Source organism: Thermoascus crustaceus, assembly GCF_041956765.1.
Source record: "Thermoascus crustaceus strain CBS 181.67 unplaced genomic scaffold VTN00scaffold_4, whole genome shotgun sequence".
In the NCBI taxonomy this organism is placed as follows: Eukaryota; Fungi; Ascomycota; class Eurotiomycetes; order Eurotiales; family Thermoascaceae; genus Thermoascus; species Thermoascus crustaceus.
The window spans coordinates 342,213-365,157 of NW_027192530.1; the positions used below are offsets into that span (position 1 = coordinate 342,213).

Consider the following 22,945-nt stretch of genomic DNA (forward strand, 5'->3'; position numbering starts at 1 on the left):
TTAACACTTTTTTTTTCCTTTTTTATAACTGAGCAGGAAAAGGTGAAATATCTACACCGATCCGCAATCTGTTTTCACATTTTGAAATTTCTACTATGTACCTAATACGGGCGCAGGTCTTGGTCCTTGTCGGGGCATCTTTTCCTGGAGAATTAACGTGCTGGTACTGCTTTCTGTCTCTGTCTGCGAAGTACATTTGTGTCTTTGGTTCCAGGGAATATTGCGCAATGTAGGACAGCGCAGAGCAGAGCAGCACTGTATAAAATGAGACAAATACTTAAAAATATTAGTCGGCAAACTTGCTTGATTCAGGCTCTATAAGTTCTATGTTTTTGGCTCTGGATTCCTCTTCACCTTGCTCGTCGTCGAGAGACAGGCCTGTGGAAGGCATCGTGGTAGATTCTAATTATGTGCTTGACATCCAGTCAGACAGACATTCAACTTTGGCTCCAGAGCCAACTTCTATATAGAAATAGGTGCCCCCGCCGAATACAACTGTGTATGTAAGTATTCCCTTTGTTGGTTTGGATGATAGGTAATCTGTACCGCGATACTCCGTACTTTCGCTACGTCTTTGGGCATTTGAAATTGGATCTCACCTCTCTGTCGATCTACTATTGTAAGTGGGTTACAAATCAGTCCATAGTTTGACAGCTTGATGCTATAGACACATAATTGCAAATCTAGCCCAGAGGCAAGTTTGGGATCTTTGAGGCTGAATCTCGTGGCTGGCTGAGACTACCTAGGTGCTGTTCATCTCCTACCTAATTAGGTAGGGCGTGCAGCGGCCGCCTTACCAGATTCCTCCCACGTCATCTAGCCTTCTTCCTCACTCTTCTTCTTCAATCATGCTTCAAGTTCTCGAGGCTCTCGTCCTCCCGCACGTGCATCATGGCTGCAGATTTGACCGTTCAGCTTCATCCATTTCTCCAAGCCCAATTCCCGCGCATTGCCGAAACAGTACTCCAGCCTACCAAAAGCCAGTCCAAATAACAATGCAGCAATCGGAGTGAAGCACGCGGCTTGGGCTCATAGTACGCTAACAGGGCTTTTCGCGCAGGGTTTTTAGGCATAACATTTGCGGCTCGCACAATGATCGCCTACTTGAGTGGGCTCCCAGTGATGCAAGTGGGGGGAGGGGTATTTGCACAAGACCTCCTATCCAAACATCACCTCTTGGGGCGACGCTGTTAAGCCAATCACACATTGTAAGGTGGCTATGCCTCAGCAGGCTGGAAAAGGCAATTGATATGTAGCGGAATTTTCCCAGTGTTTGCCAGATATCCAGGTTGCTGCTTTTCCAGCCCCTACGTAGGTACGCACATACTATTCTTCTTTTTCCTCCTCGAAGCTATCAGAGCCACAGATAGTAAATACCTGCCGAAGATGACAACTGAAAAACAGCATGGGAAGGTCCCCGGATGGATGAAATCAGTGAAATCTCGAGTAAAATCACATTTTAAGGAGAAGGTAAATGAGAGTAATCGGCTTGGTGTATGAAGTCTGACAAGTCTCTGGCCTTGCAGGATAAACCAACGGCGGGCGCTCGTTTACGTACTCGCAGCCTGCTAGCTTTATCGACATTTTCAGAAGTTACAGCAGCCACCTGGAATGTGCTTGGTAGTGCTAGATCACATTATCCCAATGTGCGCCAGATTGCTTTGTGTCCTACCGGCCTAGCGGCTGCACTGGTCGCATCTGAGCATGTTCGTGACCTGCCATCTGCGAAGCGTTCATTGCAATACAGCTCTACAAAAATAAATGACTCCGCACCATCCACAACGACTGCAACTTCAAAGCAAGAAGAGGCCAATGTTGAGCATTATGATGCATACGACCGACCATCTGAGACACTGTCGCAAGACAACCCTACAGCATTCATGACAATAGCAACCTCAAAGGAAGAGGAAGTCAATTCTGTCGATGTTCCTCTCTGGAAGCAAGCTCACGGCGAGCTGCTTGCAGAAAATCCCGAGCTGCTTAAAGCGTACTGGAAAGTACTTGCAGGGAAGCACGGGAAGATCGTCGCCGATAACGATGATCTCGGAAATATGGATGTGCTGGAGCAAGTACCTGCTATTGTCGAAGGAATGGTTGAGACCATGGAAAAAACAAAGTGGACATTTCGTGTGTGGCATTGGGAAATCGGACTCAGGGACCAGGTCGATAAGACCATCAAAGCCTTCCGAATTTTTCAGAATCTTGGATCTACTGCAGCGGGCTGCGATCCTTTCAAGGCTGCTGGCTTGGTATGGGCAGGAGTTTGCTTTTTTCTGAATGTAAGTAGCTTACAAGCCGATTTCTCAGCTGATATACTGATTACTTGATATCTATTCAGCTCATCGAGAATGACCAAGCAGAACACGCGCAGCTGGTAGGCGGGTTGAGACTTATCTCTGATCTTATCACTTTTTATGCCGAGGCTGAGACGTTTTATCTATCTATCAACACCAACCCTAAGCCGCTCGTTAACCTCTACAAGCATATTTTAGAATTCCAGCTGCATGCAATGGTGCACTTTCATGAGAGAGACATTAAGAAATTTTGGAAAAACGCAATCATCTATACAGACTGGTCTGGAAAACTTAGAAATGTGAAAGAAAAGGACGAAGAATGCAGGAAGTGGATTGAAAAGTCAGTCGCTGAGAATTTGGACAAACAACTGAAAAATCTCGCTATGAAAATCGACCAGCAACAAGCTGATACTGATAAGATATTGAAATGGGTATCCAACGTGCCGGTGAGAGATGCTCACATCTTTGTCAGGGAAACCAAGCTAGGGCGCGCCTACTGGAACACTGGCCAGTGGCTTATTCGCCATTCCGAATTCAGTCAATGGAAAACCTTCCATCTGGTATTTTCTGTCTGGAAGGCGCGGTTGGCGTGGGGAAGACATGCTTAGTGTCAATTGTTATTGAAGAATTTCACCAAATGACAGATTGCCATCTGGCATTCTTCTACTGTTCAAGGCAGTATGAAACTCGCGATTCTCATAGAATTCTTCTCAGCCTTGTGGCTCAGTTGTCCTACTCCGTCGATTCAAAGTCGATACCTGAGCCAATCCGAAAACGATACGAAGAGCGTTCGAGCCAAAGGACTGGGGGGAACCTATCTGTAAAAGATTGCGAGGAGTTGCTTGTCAGTATTATCAGGGATAGAGGCCCTACTACTGTTGTCATCGATGCGCTGGATGAATGCCCAGATCATGACAAGCTCCTGAAAAGTCTCGAGCGAGTCTATGCTGACTCGCCAAGCTTGAAACTTTTCTTCTCGAGTCGCAAGATGCATCTAAGTGCGGCAGACTATTTCAGCGACCACAAGCCCGTCGTCGTTAAAGTCCTCAACCAGACGACCGACGATGTACAGTCCTTTATCAAACGCGAGCTCGGATCAATAGACCGCCGCAGGAACAGCTGCATTGGTAAATATCCAGATCTGGAAAAGAGATTGCGGGATGCTTTGATAGAGCGGGCTGGGACAATGTATGTCGTCCCGCCAACTCTTTCTTTTCCGAAGTGTCGCATTGTCTGACCGAGATGCAGGTTCCGATGGGTCGAGTTGCAGTTAGAGATATTTCTCAATCGGAGGAAGCCTATCCTCCATAGAAATGAGTTTGAAGAGAGGCTGAAGAGAATGATCTCCGGGTCGCCCCATCCAGACTTGAATAAGGCATATCGCGAGATCTTCTTGCTTAATACGGATGGGCCCTATGCGAAAGCCTATGCAACAAAGGCTTTAAAGTGCGTTCTGCACTCTTTCCGACCACTGAAAATCCAGGAGCTTGCCCAAGCCATTGCATTGAATGCCGAAGGAGAGATCGACCTGCACGTCGATGAATCATATGTTCTGAACGTCTGCAGTAACTTTATCCTCACGGATGATTCAGGCACTGTGCACCTGGCCCATCAATCAGTGCGGGAATACCTTAAGGAGGAGACCTCGTACTCTTCCAGTCAGGCACACGCACAACTTGCAGAATCCTGTCTAAATTTTATCATCCACAATGATATACGCGGAATGGGAATATCACTGGACAAACATGATTTTCTTCAGTACGCGGTCATCTTTTGGGCTGAGCACTGTGAGAGTATCCCAAAAGAAAGGCAGAAGGGCAACGTGAAGGGCCTCCTAACATGCTTGTTCGGACGTCAAAACTCTAAGCTTATCGACTGGGTTTTTCTGGCAGACAATCTGCCTTGGAATGTCTTGGGTCCCCTCTCCTCTGCAATAGGAAAAGCACGACTAACCCGGACGATTCAACCGACCAAGCGGGTCATATGCATATGGGGCTTTCATGAGTTTATGGACAATGAAAGTATAGGGGACTGTTCCTTTACTGATTTGCGGGAAAACTTTTCAGCCCTGTGCCTTGCCAGTGATTTTGGGCAGGTTGAAGTCGTACGGCGGCTGATTCATGGTGGGCGAGTTGATATCAATGAGGAGAGCTCCCATGAGAGCAGTGCACTTCAGAGAGCTTGTCAGAACGGCCATCATGAAGTTGCGAAGCTTCTTCTAGAGAGTGGTGCGGATGCCAATCCTCGGAATTATGAGTATGGCAGCGCACTCGAAAGAGCTTCTTATAATGGATATAAGAAGATTGTACGGCTCCTGCTGCAAAACGGTGCAGATGCCAATGCTTACAATGGAAGTGCACTTGAGAACGCTTCTCGGAACGGTCATCAAGAGATTGTGAAGCTCCTGGTGGAATATGGTGCACATATCAATGATCACATACTCTGTCTTGAATGTGTCCATGGCCATCAGGAGACTGTGGAGTTTCTGCTAGAAAAGGGTGCATATATCAATGCTCAGAGTGGGAAGTATGGCAGTGCACTCCAAGAAGCTTCATGTCATGGTCACCAGGAGATTGTGCAGCTGCTGCTGGACCGGGGTGCAGATGTCAACATTCAGGGTGGCAATTATGGCAGTGCACTCCATGCAGCCTCTCTCACTGGTCATAAAAAGATTGTGCAACTCCTCCTGGACCGTGGTGCAAATGTCAATGCCCATGTCGCTTGGTATGGCAGTGCACTTCAGGCAGCTTCAGCAGGTGGCAAAAGATATCGCGAGCACTTGACTGAGGAACGAAAGGTTGCTTATCAAGAGACTGTACAACTCCTGCTGGTCCACGGTGCAGATGTTAATGCTCAAGGTGGCAAGTATGGGAGTGCACTCCAAGCAGCTTCTAAGTATGGCCACCAAGAGATTGTGCGGCTCCTTCTGGAGCATGGCGCAAATGTCAATCTTCAAGGTGGCAAGTATGGCACTGCGCTCCAGGCAGCCTCGGCAGGTGCGAAAAGATACGAGGAGCAATTGACTGAGGAGACAAAGATCGTCTATCAGACGATTGTTCAACTCCTACTCGACCATGGTGCGGAGGTTAACACTCAGGGCGGCCAGTACGGCACTGCACTCAAAGCAGCCTCTCAGTACGGTCATCAACGGATTGTAGAGCTCCTTCTGGAGCACGGTGCAAACGTCAATGCTAAAGTAGGGGAGTACGGCACTGCACTTCAAGTGGCGACTTTAAACGGTCATCAAAACATCGTGCAGCTCCTCCTCGACCGTGGTGCGGATGCCAACGCCCGGGTCCTTGATTTTCGGTACGGCGGTCCACTCCGAGCAGCTTCCAGAGGCGGTAACAAAAAAAGTGGTGGAACTCCTCCGGGGGCCACGGGGCGGCAAGTCCAGCAAGCTCAGCAAGCCCGATAAGCCCGACGGATTCGAACGTGAGTTGGCCGGAGCCCAAAACGAAAAGGGAGAGTCCTTTCCTAGCAGGCCCAACGAGTCCGACGGATTCGAACATGATGAATCGGCCGCAGTTGAGATCGAAAAAGAGGAGTCTTATCGGACCCGACGTTGGAATGGCAGGTCTCCAGTCGCGTCATACTGGGTAAGACTTAAGCCCCTAGGTCAGTGAGGGTCGTGACGAATGGAACAACAATCCTTGTTGGATTGAATCGAAGAAGTTTAGATGAGGTTAGTATATATCCCTAGGTGGGTAAGTAGACGGTAGTATTCGTCGCAGATTCCCCTTTCATTCATGGTATATTATTTGTCGCTGTCGCATGCTATCTTATCGTGTCGTATCGTATAATGCCATTATCATATGATATCATATCATTATCGAATCAACTTGGTATCAACACATGAGCATCAATCAATCATGTCCGTCATCACCATCCGCTGTATCTTCCATGTAAGCCAGCAGAAAGCTGGACCAGACTAGGCTAAGAGACTGGCGTCTAGGTACCTAAACCATCCATAGACTAAGAAAATAAAAAAAAATGAAAAAAAAAGGTCATCCACCATCCATCCATCGACGACTTGACCTTTCCAGCGCACACAGACCTTATATCATAACCTGACTTCCTTACTACAAAACCTCCCTCACAACCCTCCCATGCCCACCGGGAAACAGCCCCGTCACGCCCGCATAGCACCCCCAGAACCAATCGTCGTTGACGTTCTCCGCCTCCGTGATCTCCGCCCCGCGAGGGAAGAGCAGTTCGTCGTTGACGTCCTCGTCTGGGTAGTACGACCAGAGGGCCTGGACGACGAGGCCGACGCCGCCGTCGGGTGGGAAGCGGCGTATAGTCCCAGGGGTGTTCACCGTGGGTGAAGAGGAGGAGGTTGGGGAGGAAGGGGTATCTGATCGGTTGATCCCGCCGGAGTTTGTCAATGTCCATGTCCATTGGGTGGTGTTACGGACGCGGGAGGCTTTCTTCCGACCTTCCTGGCCTGGTCCGTAGCCGTCTTTCCAGGTCCAGTATCCGGAGCCGAGTTCTGGGGACCCAGCTGTTTGTGATGCAGGCGAAGAACAAGAAGAGTCCGACCTGCGGGGCGATCTGATGGCAACATGTTCATCCTTGAATGCATGTCCGCCGACCAGGTCACGGACCACGACCCTCCGCTGCCCGCCGTCCTCGTGGTGGTCCTCGAACCCGACGACGATCATCCGGTGTCCCTTCAGACACCGCCGCCACCCTTTGTGTCCGTTCTCCTTGCTGATTTTGCCCGCCGCGACGAGCTTCAGGTAGCAGTTTGTGCAGATGTCGTAGTCGCCGTCGTTGCAGTGGGGGCAGTGGAAGCGTGTGGATGAGGGCGTGATGGGGTACGTGCAGATGTCGCATTTGGTGGAGAAGGAGAGGACGTTGTAGGTTTCGGTACTGTCGATGGAGAGGGGGGGTGTGGTGAGAGAGGTGGTTGTGGTTGTGGTGGTTGTGTTAGAGGCGTCTGCTGCGGTCGGGGGACCAGCGGCATTGTTATTTTTGTTGCCGGGGGAAACGCGACGGACAGGAAGCAGAGGATGCGTGCAGCATCTCCCCTGGTTGACGCAGCGGTTGCAGAACCCCCATTCCCCGTCGTTGCACTGGTTGCATTTCCAGTAACAGTCGTTGGCCAGCGTCTGGCATGTATCGCAGAATACGCCGTCTTCCAGTCTCTCGGCTGGATTGTCACTCGTCATCTGCCTCCCCTCATCGTTGACTGCTCGATGGGCGGTCTCCGCGGGTTTTCGATATTTGTAGGAGCGGAAAACATGCGGTGGTTCGCGTAGCGCTGGATGGATATTGGAGATGTTCTGCGCGAACTTGAACTGCGCGGAAGGGCCGAATCCGAACCAGTGTAGACAGCCTCGTCCGAAGCGGTAGCAGCGTAGGCAGAGGTTGAAGTTGCCGTCGTTGCATTTCGGGCAATTTTTGTATAGATCGTATTGTATGTCCGGCCGATTGCACCGGTTGCAGGATATGGACGGCTCAGGGTAAAGGGTCGTAGGAGCATCAGGTGCTTCTGAACCTGCATTTGAAGTGCCATTCTCTGCAGGGAGAGAGGGTGTTAATCCGGACGTAGCATGATCCGAGCGGCTAGGCGTAGAATTATGCGATACTGCTGGTCGAACAGACGGAGTAGTCGACGTAGGAGAGCTCACAGTCGGTATGCTCGTCTGGTGTTCTGTCTCCGATATTCTGCCCTCAGGCTCCGTGGCCCGTCTCGACGTCGAAGCCGATGAGCCTCTTACTCTTGTCCTCCCGGCATGCGAGGAAGGAGGACGTTGGGCCGTGATATCACTGGAAGTTCTGACAGCAGGCCTCAGCACAACCTCTGAAGTAGAACCCTGGTTGACAGGCGCAGGCGACGTCCTGCGACGTGCAGTACCCAGATCTGACGCTCGTCTTCGGTGTGCTGACGAGACGGAAGGGGATAATGTCGGCGTCGGCTCCAGCAGATGCGGACGCGAGACGGGAGGATGCCTCGAGCACTCTCTGGCGACAGTGCCTCGTCCTTCAATGGTTTGCGACCTCGCGCGTCTATGTACCGATTCACGAGGTCGCTCCACGGAATCATTTCTCCGCAGCCAACGATGTTGGTGTTTCCTGCGGTACGCCTCCGCGATGCGCTCGCTCAGTTCCTCCTCCTGCGCCGGATCGAGATCATCGAGGTTGATACCGTCCAGCAAGCCCTCCTCGACGATCTGGCGCAGGATCTCCTCCTCGATACTCTCCCCATCCGACGTGCTCAGCAGCGAGCGCAAACTGGACTGGTGCTCGACCTGTCGCGAAGGGCCAGAAGGTGTTCTCGTGACGCTTCCTGCGCGCGCAGCGCGCTGTTGCGCCTGACGCCGTGCTCTGCGCTCCTCTTCACGTCGCCGTCTGTGTCGCTCGTCATCCGTCGTTCTCTCACCAGCATCTCGGTGACGACTCCGCGAGGAGTGTCCCGTCCGCGGACTCGAATGTCGACTTCTATCCCTGTCTCTTCCGGAATCGATATCAAGATCCAGCTCCCGTAAACTCCTCTCCCTAACCTCCTCTAACAACCTCCGATCCTCCTCATCCTCCTCCTCCCCATCACTCTCATCCTCTGGCAAAACCGCATCACCAGGCTTATACTTCTGCGCGATCTCCTCTTTCTCCTCCTCAGACCTGACCCGCTCCGGGTGCGCCTGCAGGAACATATCCAGGAGCGTCGTGACGGTGGCATTGGGTCTCGTTTCGCGCACGGCGGCGCGGCATGACGGGCAGCTGAATCGCGAGGGTTTTGATGATGACGATCCGGAGGCGGAGGAGGAGGGGGGTTGACGGGGACGCGTGGCTTGCCACGAGAACCACTCTTTGAGACACGAGCCGCAGAAGGTGTGGAGGCAGTCGAGGAGGGTGAGGGGTTGGTAGAGGAGTTCTGTGCAGATCTGGAGTGTAGTAAATGGTGAACTGTCAGTACTCCGTACCTGGTGCATTGCATACCGGAGGTATCTATCTTATCTATTATTGCTGCGGGGTTATTTGAACATAGTAGACGGGCAGAAAAAAAGAGAAAAGCAGAGTGAGGAAACAAATACATACCGAACAAACCAGTTCCTTCTCAAGGTCCAACAGACCAGGACCGCTACCGCTGTGCTGTCCTTCCGCCATCGATCCAGGAACCTACCACGCTACGCTCAGCGGCGCGCTGTGCGGGGACGAAAGGTAGGTATCTGTAATGTCACCACCGCAACAAGAGCTTCGAAAGAAAGCGACGACCGGCCCTCGTCCTTGTGGTGGGGATCTGCAAGTCGAAAGACATACAGTTATCGATCGATCGCTTAATTAAAGGCGCAAGTGTTATTAAAGAACAGATGTTCTTTGAAAGTGCCGTGTTGTGAGCGGTGTAAATCTGTAGATTTGCGAAGGCCGCTGACAGGACGGGCCGGGCTGGGCTGGGCGGCAAGTCACAGTTCCCAGTGTCTCGTGTGGTCTCTCATCCGATGACAGTTCTCAAGCTGACCTCAGTCCACATAAGACATCCCACGATCCAATTTATGACTGCTATCTACCTCTCTTCTACGTCGAATACGCTGTATTACACCGAATGCCGAGCTTGGAGAGTCGTATTATCGAGGACGACGTTGTATATGAAGTCGAACCAAGGTTCGCAGCCTGAGGCTCCGCGGGGAACGGTTCTCCGACCGGCCTGTGTCACGTGCCTGCCGTGCGTCATCCACGGGATGTGTTTCTATTTCGGGCAACCTTCAGGCACCCGACTCCAACAAGGACCACTGCCGGAATACCATCAATTTTTTAAGTCCACCACAATCTCCCTATCTGGTGTCATACTTGGTACGTAAGGTGTACTCAGAAGATATGATAACAAGTAGCTCTTGATGCTTGAGTAACCAATTCATGGTTTTGGGCTATTTTGAGAATGTTATCAGAATTAAATTATTAATCTGTATATAGATATATCACCAAACATCTCAGACCATTCAGGTGTCATAATACAAGATGTGTTCAAAATCGTTCAACTCGTAGACTTCGCCACACTTGAAACATCGAAGGTAGGCGAACGTTCAAACACCTCATCCAAAAAATGCTGCTGCTTCGCCGTCAAATTTCCCGGGAGAGGGAATAACCAAGACAGTAAGGGCGATGCAGTACACGCGCAGATATAAGATGTGAAAAGAGAAACCAAAAACTCTCACCGGCTCAGCCGTACTCCCGTTGGGAATTAATACATCATTAAGTTATGGAACAAACTGACCTGGCACCCTCGATTTGGCCGCATGGGCCTCAACATTCAACGCTGTAGGCAACCCGATCAGACTGGCGAAGTAGCAAACATGGGCTTCTCGCTGACCCGGTATACCAGCCTGTCGGTCCAGAAATGACAGATCTCAGCGTGCACAGCCGGGACCGACCCAAACACGGTTCCTGCGATCGGGAAGCAGATACGCTCGAGCAGGTGTCGCGGATGCCACCAGGAGCGGTACGAGAAGCCCGTGTCCGATATACCGGCGCGCACCATGTCGTTCATGCGCGCTCTCACACAGATCGAGTGCCAGCGGTCATAGAGCAAGATAGAAAGGTTCATCCAGACAAAGGAGAGGCCACGAAGGAGACCCGTGAACCAGAAAGTCCATAACAGCGCTGGGTGGATGAGACTCTCTGGCATGTAGAAGGTGTACAGGGAGGAGAACAGCAGGACGATCGTCAGATGACATGGCAGAAAGTGGGCCTCCCAGAGAAGATGCATGAGAAGGAGATGCTTTAGCCGCGGGGCCCGCTTTGGGAGGTTAACGAAGAACTTGCGCACCGCAAATCCCGTGTCGAGAGCACCCCACATGTGCCGTAGAGCTTGACGATACCGGGCCAAGCCGGTGTCAAGCACGCGCCGCCAGCCTCGAGGGATGCTGCTGGAGATGTTGCACTGACTGGCTGGGCTATAGATTGCCCGCGGGACAATGTCACCACCCGTTTCGAAGTAACACTTCAGCAGCATATGCATGTCTTCCCCTATCGCGGTGGGGTCGCCATCCCAGCCACCGACTCTCTCCGCCAACACTAGTGGCAAAGAATATACAGAGGTTGGTATACAAATGGGCGACCCTGGGTACATGGCCGAAAGTCCCGCAAAACCCCACATAAGATCCGCACATCGGACCAAAATTGGTGTTTCGTTTGAATTGCGGTCGAAAATGATCGGGCAGACGTAGAAGGAACGGTCAGCCTCGGTGATGTGTTTGTAGTGGAGTCGACGGATTTCGGAGAAGTAATCTTGCGATAGATGAGTGTCGGCTAAAACAGCGTTAGTCTGCTCGTCTCAACGTGTCGAGGAGTTAGGGTAATTTACCATCCATCACAGTAATAATTACATTGTTTAGATTCGAGTTTGGAGTCGCGCGGTGTATTTCAATGATTCGGCGCGCCGCATAAGCAACGTTGGAGCTCTTGCCTGCAATCTCACCAGGCAATCCGGCCGGATGGAAAGTGCTCCTGATGTTAAGGAAAGCCTTTTCAAACACAGAAATCAAGGTCGCCGCCTTGCTGGGCGCCTGCGCCTCCTTTTCCTCCATGGCCAAATAAACCTGCTCCACGGTCAGCGTCCTCCCCATGACTTCGTAGACTCAGCTCCATTTTAACTGACCTCGTACCGGTATGGTGCTCTGGGATGGCTGGCCAAGACGTTCAGCGTTGTCCTTAGCGTATCTATATCCTCCCGATAGTTGGGAAGGATGATAGCGTGCACCACCTCGCCATCTTCTGCACCGGAGTCATCCAGATTGTTCGTCTTGTAGATCGACTGGTCTGCATCTGCAAAAGACTGTCGCGGCTGAATGGTAGGACTGTCGACGAAATGGCTGTCGGTTGAGCTCCGCGACGCAGAAGGTTTCGTCCACGAGCGTCGTTGCAGGACAGCCTGCGTCTCTTTGATCACTTTCGACAGCGCCCAGGAGAGTCGCACAGCAAAAGCAAACGCATCGACATGAACCAAGACCGAATACACGATGAAGATCTTCTGAGCGAGGGTCAATGGGCCGGGACTGCTCTTCGATGGATCTCCCGTAGCAGGAGTCCGGCTATTCCAGGGGGGAGGGAACCACTTGGCCGTATCAACAAAGGCAATCACCAGTAGCAACAGCAGTAGAATGATGCTGAAGCCAGGCAAGCAGCGGGAGATCCATCGCAACATGTTGAATGGCCTCCAGCAGGTCTGGAGGGCTTCACCGGCGGGGATTCACCGTCATTGACTGCAACGAAGAACGACTCTACAGCACAGGGGATCGGGAGTATTAAGAGGGAGGGGGAGGAGGACCTGTGGATGGGCAGCTGAATTGCCTCATTTGAGCGGGACGGTCTTTGGATAGTGACACGGACCAGTGAGAAAACGGGATGGATATCATGTCATCGCAATTCGACCGCAGACGCGACGGCGGTGGGCGTCTGCTCCCCACGGCTAGTCCTGGAGCGGTTAAACTGGCACTTGCAATAGCATGTTGAGCAGGGTAAAACGGGTCGCCTGTGATCTTCGACGGCGGAACGAGCAGCAGAGCAGCAGGAGGGACGGTCGAGGCTCTCCGGCACATAAGGTTGACGCCTTTGGAGCTGCTAGCTAGGGGAACAATAGCGGGGAGGACAAGACCCCGCGGACCACCATGCGCCCGTTACAATCGCATGATCTTCAGGGGATCCGCTCCCAAGGCATTGCAGTATGTTATTTGCCAAATCTTTGAGATGAAGCCACAAGGCACATATAGATGGGGATCATCGTTGAGCCCTCAGTTGGGGATTTCTCCCCAACCCGGCCTACCGCTGCAGAAGCGTGCTCGTGCCACCGTCAGAAAAGACAGCCGGCATGTCAGTGTCATGGCCCTCATGGCCCTCATGGCCATGAGGATGCGTGTGAAGCGTGAGGTCGTTGGCCGGGCGTCCTCCGTAGCCCCGAGGGTCGAAGAGCTCGCGGGCTGCTTATCTAAGGGTCGTGCGACAAACACGGGCTCTGATTGGCAGGAGGGGACAGCTCGCCAGCAGCTCCGCCCGCAGCACGCCCGCGCGTCGCCGCAAGACGGTTCCACTAGGAGGACGTACACGGTGTCTGTGCCATCTCGTCAAGATGCTTCAGAGCTGCTCGCCGTGTCACCGCGTGCGGAGGGGCCAGGCGATCAGCCATGGCAGGGAAACGCGAGAGCGAATCTTATCGCGGCCAACAGACCTGTGCTCAGATGGCTGACTGACCTTGCTCTGCTCGCGCCTGATCGCCATGTACGCCGTGCCTCGTGCCATGGACACAATAATGGCGCCTGCCATACTTGTACTCCGTACTGTGCACCGTCGTATCTCGCGACCAAAGATGCCGCAACTCCTTTTGTCTCCTGGCAGATGGCCCCCAAGGTGTGATAGTGCCGGTTCCAGTGTTGGCTATGAGATTTGTCGATCCTGCCGGATCTTATTCTTGAGATTGCTCAACGCCAGCGAACAGGAAGGCGTCTGGTCTCTCCTGCGCCTCATGGAGGTATTTGTCCCACGGGAGACGCGCGAAATTCAGGACTTTACCCCGAGTCCTAGTTGTTTCAGATCGTTCATGCGGTAATCCCATCTGATAGACTGGCTATCCCACCCATCTCCAACCAGCCCATAGCTTTCCCACTCGTTCGCTGCGGGCTTCCGCGGATTGATGGCCCAGTAGCCCCAGCTCGCGTCCACCTCTTTGAGGAACCGGACCAGGTGATTCCAGTAGTTCTGGTCGCCTTCGTCTGGTTTATCAGAAGTGCCAACCTCACCCACCCACACTGGTGCGCGGTCTTCCTCCAAAAGATACGCCCAGTTCTTTCTCATGTCTGTCGCGAAGCTCTCGTAAGTCCGTCTCGAGTACGGATACAGACTTCCCCAGCCGGACCAGGCGTATACGTGCGCCGAATAAACGACCCTGTCAGGATGGCTGAGCTCGACAGGTCGATGTCGGACACCGGACAGGTCGTTTGCCGATGAAACTCCTTCAACAATCATCAGCCAGTTTGGATTCATATTCAGCAACCTTTCGGCTGCCTTCTCGGCTGCGCTGGCCCAAGAGTCCCACTGCATCGTGCCCCAAAGACCGCGCACCTCGTTTCTTAGGTCCGCACCGATAACCAGCGGATTCTGTGCGAGGGGCGACATTACCGTCTCCCAGTTCTCAATCCACTGCTCCTCCGTTTGGCTGACACGGCACAGCAGGGAGCCTCCAAGCCAGTCGTTCGACCATCCTGCATCGCATAAATTCGCATCGCAGCACCAGGTCGCCTGCGTGATATGGTTGTTCACAATGACGAACAGTCCGGCAGCAGTCAAACTCTCCACGACTGCAGTGAAGACATCCAAGGCTCTAGCCCCTTCGCTACCTTCACCGGCATTGGGCACAAGATCCAAGTTCGCTGCTAACAACCGTGGGCTGATGAGCGGGTTCTTGCGCACCATTTCATCTGCATAGGGCAAGCGAACGCTGTTGAATCCCAATCCTCGGATAAGCGCCGCAATTTCATCGCGGTGCCGTACGTCAAGTCCCGACGGGATGAAGTTGACGTCACTTGCACCGTACCAGTTCACCGAGGTGAGTTTCACACTGGCATTGCGGGCGTCAAGGATACGCCGTCCCTTCGTGTGGAAAGGCGGCGTAAACGGCAGGTACTGGGACTCTGAACCTGAACCGGACGGGAACGCAGAATTCTGGATGCTTGCATTTGCAAGCGGTGCTGTTGCTGGTAACACAGCCGTCGCTGCTGCTGGATGTTTCCTCGTTTGCTGTGCCGGCAATGGAGATGGATGGAGATCAAACTCGAGAGCATCGGACGGTCCAGTTGCCTTCAATCGTCCAATTGACAGCAGCAGGAAAGCCACGGCAGTACAAGTGATGACAACCTTGGAGGCCAGGCCACGATGTCCCAGGCGAGTCATCGTCGTCGTCTTCATGGTCGTTGATGCATCCCTCCCCTTTTGACGAAACAGAACAGAATGTGTAGAATTTCAATTGGGGATATTTGCATTCCGTGCTTACGGAATGTTCAGTCAAGGGAAAAGCAAGCGCGTTGTTCTGGAACCCTAGGCTGGCATGTAGGTCTGTAGCAGCTGATAAGGCACTCAGCCGGTGGTGGACCCCGCAGGGCACGAAGTCATCATCAATGACGTTGTTTCGTGCTCTTCCAAGAGCGCACACTTGCTGGATCTCATCATAATATTGCATCCTATCCGAAGAAACTACCAAGATATAAAGACACGCGACATGAGAAAAAGAAAAGCATCTTCTTCCGACGCATCCGGCGTAGCCAGCTGAGCGGCGAGCCTTGTAAGGGGCGGGAGCGATGATTCCGCGACGTTTCTCGTTGCCATTGGCCGAGTCGGGGCTCGGCGCTGACCAACGCACCGGTGCATCACCATCCTGGACGCCTCACAGGGCAGGATGTCCCTCTCTCAGCGGTCTTGCTGACGTGCCAGAAGGAGATCTCGACCGTAGACCCCTAGAGTTGACGTTCAAGTGACTTCTAGAAGCTTCGGGATGTCTAAACAGCGTGTCTCGCAGGAGCAATTGATCCCTCGAATTCATCGTTCAACGGTCACGTGATATAGCATAAATCCTATGCAAATTATGCACTCCGCTCGCCAAGTCTCCGCTGGACAGAGTGAATCCTTCCGATCTACGGAGCTTCAACCAAGTCTGCTCCTTCACCTCGTTTCGTATAGGTATAGAGTAGTGCGTGGCCTGATAAGGAGCTGATGTTGGGATTGCTTATGAATCACCAATTACCTGTCGGGGTGGCTCATACTCGAGTAAGACCCCCGGCCGCTGTATCGATCTCAACAAATTCTGTGGAAAGAAAGAGGGTACTTTACTGTTAATTGTTGAAGATCGCCACAGCGTCTATCCGGGATATCAAAGCCAAAGCCGAACCACAGTCCTTGAGAGACCAAGGATGTGTGAGAAACCGAGATAGGAACGGCCATCTCCTCCAGGAATTATCATAAGACAGAGGCGCTGCAGATACTTCTCTTGGTCTTTGACCGACTGCTCGATGTGATCGTACTCTTGTATTGCGACAAGTGAATCCGAGAATTGTGACCAATTTGGACGCATCTGGTATATTCGAAAGACTTGGGCGTGCTGCTGGACTGCACTCAGCATACGATCAGGGACTCAGGATGTGCTCTGCTCGTCTCATGTGCCGGGTAGGGAGGGCCGCGTGTCACAAGTCACCATACACGTCTGGTTTCCATTGACGCCGAATATACAATTCCAAATTGAGACGGTATATCACGCTTTTTTTTGGCATTGTGGTGGAATTGCTGCCAAGAGTTTCTTTCGCGGGGCCTTATATATACCCAGGTCAGCAACGGTTAGAATGCCTTGGTTCGCGGCGGGGCGTTCTTTGCATACCATTCTGCAAGTACGGCCACTTCCGTAGAAAGGTGTTGATATCCTGTCTGAGTCTTGAAGTTGCGAGTATGAACACAAGTAGTGGTTTTTCCCACTCCTTTCTCGCGTCGAAATTTGACATTCCAGGGTTGAAAGAGGGTGCGTGTATCTTTTCGTCTTCTTGTATGTATATACCTCTTGGATCACTATTTCGGGGGCAGAATGATGATATCTAAGTAGATGGATATGATGATGACAAAGAGTAGTGGTATGAAAGGATTTGATTTGCTGATTTGCTGTTTCTTGGCTCGGTAATGCCCTTTAGATCCGGGAGCTTCGTTGTCTCCTTCAAGATCCACCCGATCATTTCCACGGCCTTCTGCATTTTTATTTTCGTTGCTTTTCTATCGTTCTGCAGGCTGCTTTGGTTGTCAGCGTCAAAGTGAGTCCATCGAAGCCATGGCCTCAGACAGGAACGGACTATGTACTTAGTTAGCATACCTTACTGCCCAACTGATGCGAACGACGTCGTAGAGCGGAGCATACATTGAGAGCTCTTACAATCAAGCTGGCAGTCAGTCGTATAATCTCCGCACCGAATGAAGAACGAGACCTTGCTGGTTGTCAAGATCCATTGCATAGCTGACAGTCCTCATGTCATCTTGGATTCTTAAACCATTCAGATCTGGGAGCGTCTCCGAGTCCTTGAGCATTCAGTCGACCATTTCAGCTGTTTCCTGCATCTGGATCCTTGTCGCTTTGTTGTTCCGCAACCTATTCTGCACAATTAGCATCGAAGTATATCGAAGCCCTTGTCTCGAACGGACCGTGCACCTACCTGTAGTGTATTCTAGGTGCGGATCGGACCGGACCTTGAAAGATCGCATATTTCCGAACTTCTTTGAGCATGACTGGAGAGAGTAGCATCTGGTCCAGCATCTTGACAGCAGGGGAGAGTAGCCAGTCCAGAATGACCACCTTCGCTTCCTTGCCCTGCATGGAATCCGCCGTTGCGGACTTTCGGGTAAGCTTCGAGACGAAACCCTTTTCCACTCTTTGACGGCTGGTCGAAGATCAGAACGGACTGTTCATGATTTACTGCATCTTGTACAGCAGAGTACAGCGTTATGATGACAATGTCCGTGGGATTGTATATAGGACGTCGACTCGCAATTCTCCAAGATCAAAACTTCGGACGACGGTGTTAATATCCAATCCGACGATTCTTGGACATCAGTATCTCTACTGGCGCTTGACAACAAGAGCATGTCGTTTCCGGCGATTCTTGTCGACTCCAGTGGTTGTTGAAGACAACAATCACCATATTTGTGTTGTTGGGGAGGTCAAGACTCCCTGGGCTTTCTGCCCAAAGCAGACAAAGACATGGGAAGTATTTCTGGCACGGAAGTTTGGTAAGTTCCCCTATTTAAAGACAATTGCATGCAAACCTCATCATATGCTAATTACTTGTCAGGGTAACTGGCCTGCGATATGGATGACTTCCAGTGCAAGTTTGGTTTTTTTACAACTTACAACCAAACATGGTTTATCTGCCAGAAAGATAGATATCACATCCTCACATCTGCCTCTGTGCTTGGCCACACTGCGGCATCTGTATAGAAGCGTTCACTTAGAGAATGCTTCTTCTGGCTTGCAATTCAAGCCTCAGATGATAAGGCATCCCTCTGGCAGGACTACTTTGGTCCAAGACTGGCAAGTATTTAATTTTTACAGCTATTGATCCGCACTGATTTGTATAATAGACTGAATCTGGTTACCACCCATCAGGTCATGATGAGCACAAGGGGAAAAAAAAGAAAGGCACAAGCTTAACTTTCACTCATATCGGAATAATAGCTCATACATCACTTTCCTCGGTCTGAAACTCATAACTCGTTGGTGTGAAGGGGGAACCCTTGTCGAACCGACCGGCTGCGACTCCGAACAGGCCATTCCTGATGCTGACCGCATAACACCTCCCACAGCCCCTCACCTGAAAGCCGGTGACGAGCTGCAACTAGAGACACCCTCTACACTCCATGACACTAGGCAAACAGCAGAGTATACCTCAAGTTGATCTGACAAGGCAGTACAGCAACGCGCAACAATGGATGCAGGGTTACTGTGGAAGGCAACAAAACCATATTTGACAACCGGAGGTTTGCATTCTGTCTGGAGTTGCAGCAGCCCTGCATTTAGCTGTTGATTGCACCTCCACAGCAGACAGTCAACAACAAGAAGCACACTGGTCCTGGATCTACCCTTGTCTTCTTTATGGTTGAGACCTGCAACATCAGCATTAAAGTTGAGATTCCAGGCCAGACTAATGATGGTGACGAGACCATCCCAGCCACTTTGCCAATCAAAGACATGGACTTTTGTCCAGACTCACTGCATTGAGGAGCCTGTGAGATCTAGTATGCCCTGGAAGCTGGAGGGAGAAACACACCAGCAGCATGATGCTTTGCTGCTGCTGATCTATAAGGGTGCAAAAATACAGTTAGTTTATAACTGGGATACGTCCAAGAAGGGGCTACAAGAGGTGTACATCTGGTTTGATGTTCTGCAGGAAAAGGTGCTGGCAAGCAAGTGGCAAGCATATTGGGCCTATCCTGATGATGAGGAGGACAATGACAAAGACAACAACTAGCCTGGACACAGGCAACTTATATGACTGCATAGTTCCACCAATGTGGCAGAAAATGTTTCAGCAGAATATGCCAAGTTTGTGGTGTCAACCTTGTTCTTCCACAATGTGCACAAGTACAAGTGTCTGCTGGATGAGGCTGTGAGGGCAAAGCGCGCCATACAGAGGGACATCATCCAGAGGACTTTTGACCCCAAGAGGCGGCTGCTTGTTAATAGGTGACACACTTCCATGTCGTGTTTATATAGTGGTTTCTTCGTCGAGTCGGAGACATCATCTTTGAGCTGTCCCCTGCGGTTTTTCATACAGCATTTCCCCTACTCAACCGCTGGCTATCAGTACTGGAAAGGAAAGTCTGGCCATCTTATCCAAAGTCCTGGATATCATGCGAGAAATATCATTCGCCAGCTGAGGATACGGGAGCCATGTATCAAAACTTCCAGATCTGTGTGGGATAAGTGTCAGTGGTAACTGTCCCATCGCTCTAAAGCTCCCGTGGAAGTATCGGCCGGCCACCACGAAGATTTACGAAAATGAGAAATTCGACGTCCTGCAGATTAAATGGAGCCGCATTCTTATCGACGAGAGTCATCAGCAGCATAGGACACAGAAATTTGTGATCTTAAATCTGATCAAGCTCCATTCTCCTTTGTCAAAAACCCGCTGAGGTCGTCCACCTTGACACACAGGTCCAAACGCTAGAGGCGCATCTTCGTCTATGTCCTTGTGATACAGATTTTCTGTCTTAGAGAGGAGCATGCAGTCATAGTCCTCAAAAGGATGAATCGTTTAAGGACCTAATCCGGTACAAGTCACAAGAGGGAAACCCAAAAGCAACTCTACCAGCAAGACAGGATGAAGCATTCATAGGCTTACGCGAGGAAGAGAAAAGCAGATGAGCTCTACAGGGAGATCAACGATGCAAACAGAAGGCCTAATCGAGAGATGGACCTGGAAGTTGGCGGCCTCTATCCGAATGCGGGCAGGCTCTCCCGATATCTCCTTTTTTTCGAGCATTATGGGAGAAATCAAGGTACCAGGCTCCTTCGTACCAGCAAACTCTGGCCTCGCAGCGATCCTTTAGCAAGCCAGGGCTCTCCTAAACAGCCGTCGGCCATTCCTCAGTTACTTGAACAGCATGAGTCTCAATCCTCCTGTAACCACTTTCCTTGTGGTATGACGATCCCATGGAGGGAAATTCTTTTTAGGTCTATCAGATATGCTGCCCGAAATCATTCAATATAGGATGACGGATGGAATGCCTCCAAATCGGCCCACGAGCGGCGTCTCCGGACTGGTCGGGTTGGCCAGCAACATCTGAGTTTGGTCTCTGTCTGGCGAGAGGGGACTAAAAGGACTTCAGGGTCCGGCTCAGATATCAATCAGAGGCAATTCGTGATGCTCCGAGTCATTCACACTCCTCTTCAAAAAGCAAAGGTACTATCAATCGACCGGGCTCTGTACGGCCTCGACAGGACTTGGGACGAGGCTCGGAACATCATCAAGTCGTCATTATAGTTGGCCAATTATTTACAGATTGTGGAACGATATCAAGATCAAATCTCTTAACGAGCACGATTCAAGATGGCCAGGATCGTTCAAGATAAAGAGAGCTCCGCTTTGTGGGCCACTGCTAGATCGCTCCGACGCTACTATGCAGAATGTCCAAAAAAGAATGATTCCAAAATATTCGGAGAAATCGATTATGTTGCGAGATAAAATAAAAATTTTCTCTCGAACGGGGAATCGAACCCCGGTCTCCCGCGCTTGACTTGGCTCCGAAGCATGACAAGCGGAAATCATGACCACTAGACCATTCGAGATCTGTTTTTGTGTGCTTTTTCTGCCAAAGTTAACTAGGGTTCTCCTGGAGCTGCCGCCATTAGGTGATAGAGACGTACAGACGGTCACGCCGCCGTCCTGAGCAGTGCACCGCCAACTATCTGGCCCTTCGGGCCATTGTGGGAATTGACCGAGCCTACCTTTGTAGGTGTTGTGTGCTGTCGTGAAGTTGTCTGAGGACAACAATGCAATCTATCAAAACAGCGGATACCTGAACTACATCAAATATGATCGAAGTGAGAACTACTGGCGTCCTTACGTCGGCCAATTCTCAGAGACTTTGCAATGAATGACACATCATGTAACGTGTATTCTTCAGCCAAAGAATGGCACCCTACACTACTGCTTTATCTGGCAAGGCAACAATCATCAATCAGTCAATTCTATTTGATCTTGGACCCAAATGCTTTCTTCCAGGGATCCCACAGCAGCCAGCGTCTCCTATTATTATACCCATCGAACAACGTCTCGATTTTAGGGGTCGTAGCCCTGACGGAAGAACTTCCTTGATTGTCAACCAATTTCCTTTACAATAGACGGGAAATTCGAATCCGAAGAAGCCCCCCGTCGAACAGGCTGCTGACGACCGAAGATGCAATTGTTGAGTATGCCGCCAAAGGAACCTTAGTTTCCAGGGAGGACTCTGAGCTGGCATCCGCTGATGGTATTGAGTGGTAACAAAGCCCAGTGGTTGCATTTAGTGTTCACCACTCTGCTAATGAGAAATCTTCAGAAAATACTTCGCCTTTTTTGGGAGTTCATTCTTCTGTTGCAATCCTAGTCTAAACAGTACCAGTAAGGTTCAGACATGGATTCAAAAAGAATAACTTCCTAGGAATATATTGGGTCAATCATATGATGGAGAGTTATAATATGTTTTCACTTTGGCTTACTTTTTGAGATATGGTTATTTCTATTCAACTTGTTGATTAATAAGCAAGAATTGAAGACAGGGATCCTTAATTTAGTAGAAGATAGGGAGCATTAATATAAAGATTCTTGTCGCTTCGAAGACTGGCCCTAACACAGTCGTCTGGTTGTTTTCGTGCGCATAATTCTTTACATGTACATGGAATAGATGAAAGTACCGAAGCTAAGACATTTAACTCTGACATCAACACCGATGATACAGATATCATAACTGGCCAGAGAAAGGACAATGACAACAATAGATTTGCCGAGTTAAGTTTCTGAGTGAGCAGTATAGGAGCGCGGGGCATGGCATGTCGGGAATAGCAATGCTTTCAATGGGAACAAAGTATATGTGAGGTCCTGATGGGCAACATAGCATCATCAAGACGTAGAACAGGTAGCATGTCTATCTAGAGTTCGTGAAAGTAACAGGACTATTCATGGTTGCATATGCACATTATTTTTCAACTCTATTTAAATAAATAGAAGACCTACAAATCTATCCCGTAGTGCCCTAGATGAGCAGTAACTAGCCATCAGGAGACTTCCAGACATCCTCCAGCTGACACCGAGGCTCAACAGGACCAGGATAAGGTCAGCTGTATGGTGGCCTCTAGGATAGACTATCGTAATTCCTACTATTCCGATAAAGCCGACCGTCTTATTCTCCTAGACTGATCTCACAAATGGAATCTTGGCCTAACCAACCTTCCCGTACGGTCTGATACACAATTATAGCATTATAGCAAAATACCAAATGTAAATCCACTTGTTCTTCCTTGGCTGACCTTGACTCCGGTTGAGAGGCGAACAAGGATCTTTTATAAAGCTATGTGAAGGATCTTTCAGGTCGCAAATTTATGCAAGGATACCAAGGTTACGTTTGACCCTTCCTAAACCCCCCTTGGTGAT

At 50.6% G+C, this 22,945-nt stretch overlaps 7 protein-coding genes and 1 non-coding gene across 8 annotated transcripts; 2 read left to right on the forward strand and 6 right to left on the reverse strand.

Annotated features, from left to right (window-relative positions):
* Positions 1-1,386: 1,386 nt before the first annotated feature.
* VTN00DRAFT_6720 (uncharacterized protein) lies at positions 1,387-5,712 on the forward strand (the record flags this gene model as incomplete). The annotated part of the gene is made up of 5 exons (XM_069433388.1): positions 1,387-1,470; positions 1,527-2,249; positions 2,339-2,854; positions 2,974-3,482; positions 3,543-5,712. 5 exons carry the CDS (start codon positions 1,387-1,389, stop codon positions 5,710-5,712), a joined length of 4,002 nt encoding a protein of 1,333 aa, XP_069286774.1.
* Positions 5,713-6,376: 664 nt separating this feature from the next.
* Positions 6,377-9,407, reverse strand: VTN00DRAFT_6721 (uncharacterized protein; the record flags this gene model as incomplete). Its single annotated transcript, XM_069433389.1, has 2 exons — positions 6,377-9,184; positions 9,339-9,407. 2 exons carry the CDS (start codon positions 9,405-9,407, stop codon positions 6,377-6,379), a joined length of 2,877 nt encoding a protein of 958 aa, XP_069286775.1.
* Positions 9,408-10,569: 1,162 nt separating this feature from the next.
* On the reverse strand, positions 10,570-12,441 carry VTN00DRAFT_6722 (uncharacterized protein; the record flags this gene model as incomplete). Its single annotated transcript, XM_069433390.1, has 3 exons — positions 10,570-11,546; positions 11,602-11,836; positions 11,896-12,441. 3 exons carry the CDS (start codon positions 12,439-12,441, stop codon positions 10,570-10,572), a joined length of 1,758 nt encoding a protein of 585 aa, XP_069286776.1.
* Positions 12,442-12,541: 100 nt separating this feature from the next.
* VTN00DRAFT_6723 (uncharacterized protein) lies at positions 12,542-12,835 on the reverse strand (the record flags this gene model as incomplete). Its single annotated transcript, XM_069433391.1, has 1 exon — positions 12,542-12,835. One exon carries the CDS (start codon positions 12,833-12,835, stop codon positions 12,542-12,544), a length of 294 nt encoding a protein of 97 aa, XP_069286777.1.
* An 88-nt stretch (positions 12,836-12,923) lies between these two features.
* VTN00DRAFT_6724 (uncharacterized protein) lies at positions 12,924-13,646 on the forward strand (the record flags this gene model as incomplete). Its single annotated transcript, XM_069433392.1, has 1 exon — positions 12,924-13,646. One exon carries the CDS (start codon positions 12,924-12,926, stop codon positions 13,644-13,646), a length of 723 nt encoding a protein of 240 aa, XP_069286778.1.
* Positions 13,647-13,790: 144 nt separating this feature from the next.
* On the reverse strand, positions 13,791-15,194 carry VTN00DRAFT_6725 (uncharacterized protein; the record flags this gene model as incomplete). The annotated part of the gene is made up of 1 exon (XM_069433393.1): positions 13,791-15,194. One exon carries the CDS (start codon positions 15,192-15,194, stop codon positions 13,791-13,793), a length of 1,404 nt encoding a protein of 467 aa, XP_069286779.1.
* Positions 15,195-17,345: 2,151 nt separating this feature from the next.
* On the reverse strand, positions 17,346-17,631 carry VTN00DRAFT_6726 (uncharacterized protein; the record flags this gene model as incomplete). Its single annotated transcript, XM_069433394.1, has 2 exons — positions 17,346-17,406; positions 17,471-17,631. The coding sequence occupies 2 exons, from the start codon at positions 17,629-17,631 to the stop codon at positions 17,346-17,348; spliced, it is 222 nt and encodes a 73-aa protein (XP_069286780.1).
* Positions 17,632-21,010: 3,379 nt separating this feature from the next.
* Positions 21,011-21,102, reverse strand: VTN00DRAFT_t130. Its single transcript has one exon. It is a non-coding gene; the product is annotated as a tRNA-Asp (tRNA).
* Positions 21,103-22,945: the final 1,843 nt, after the last annotated feature.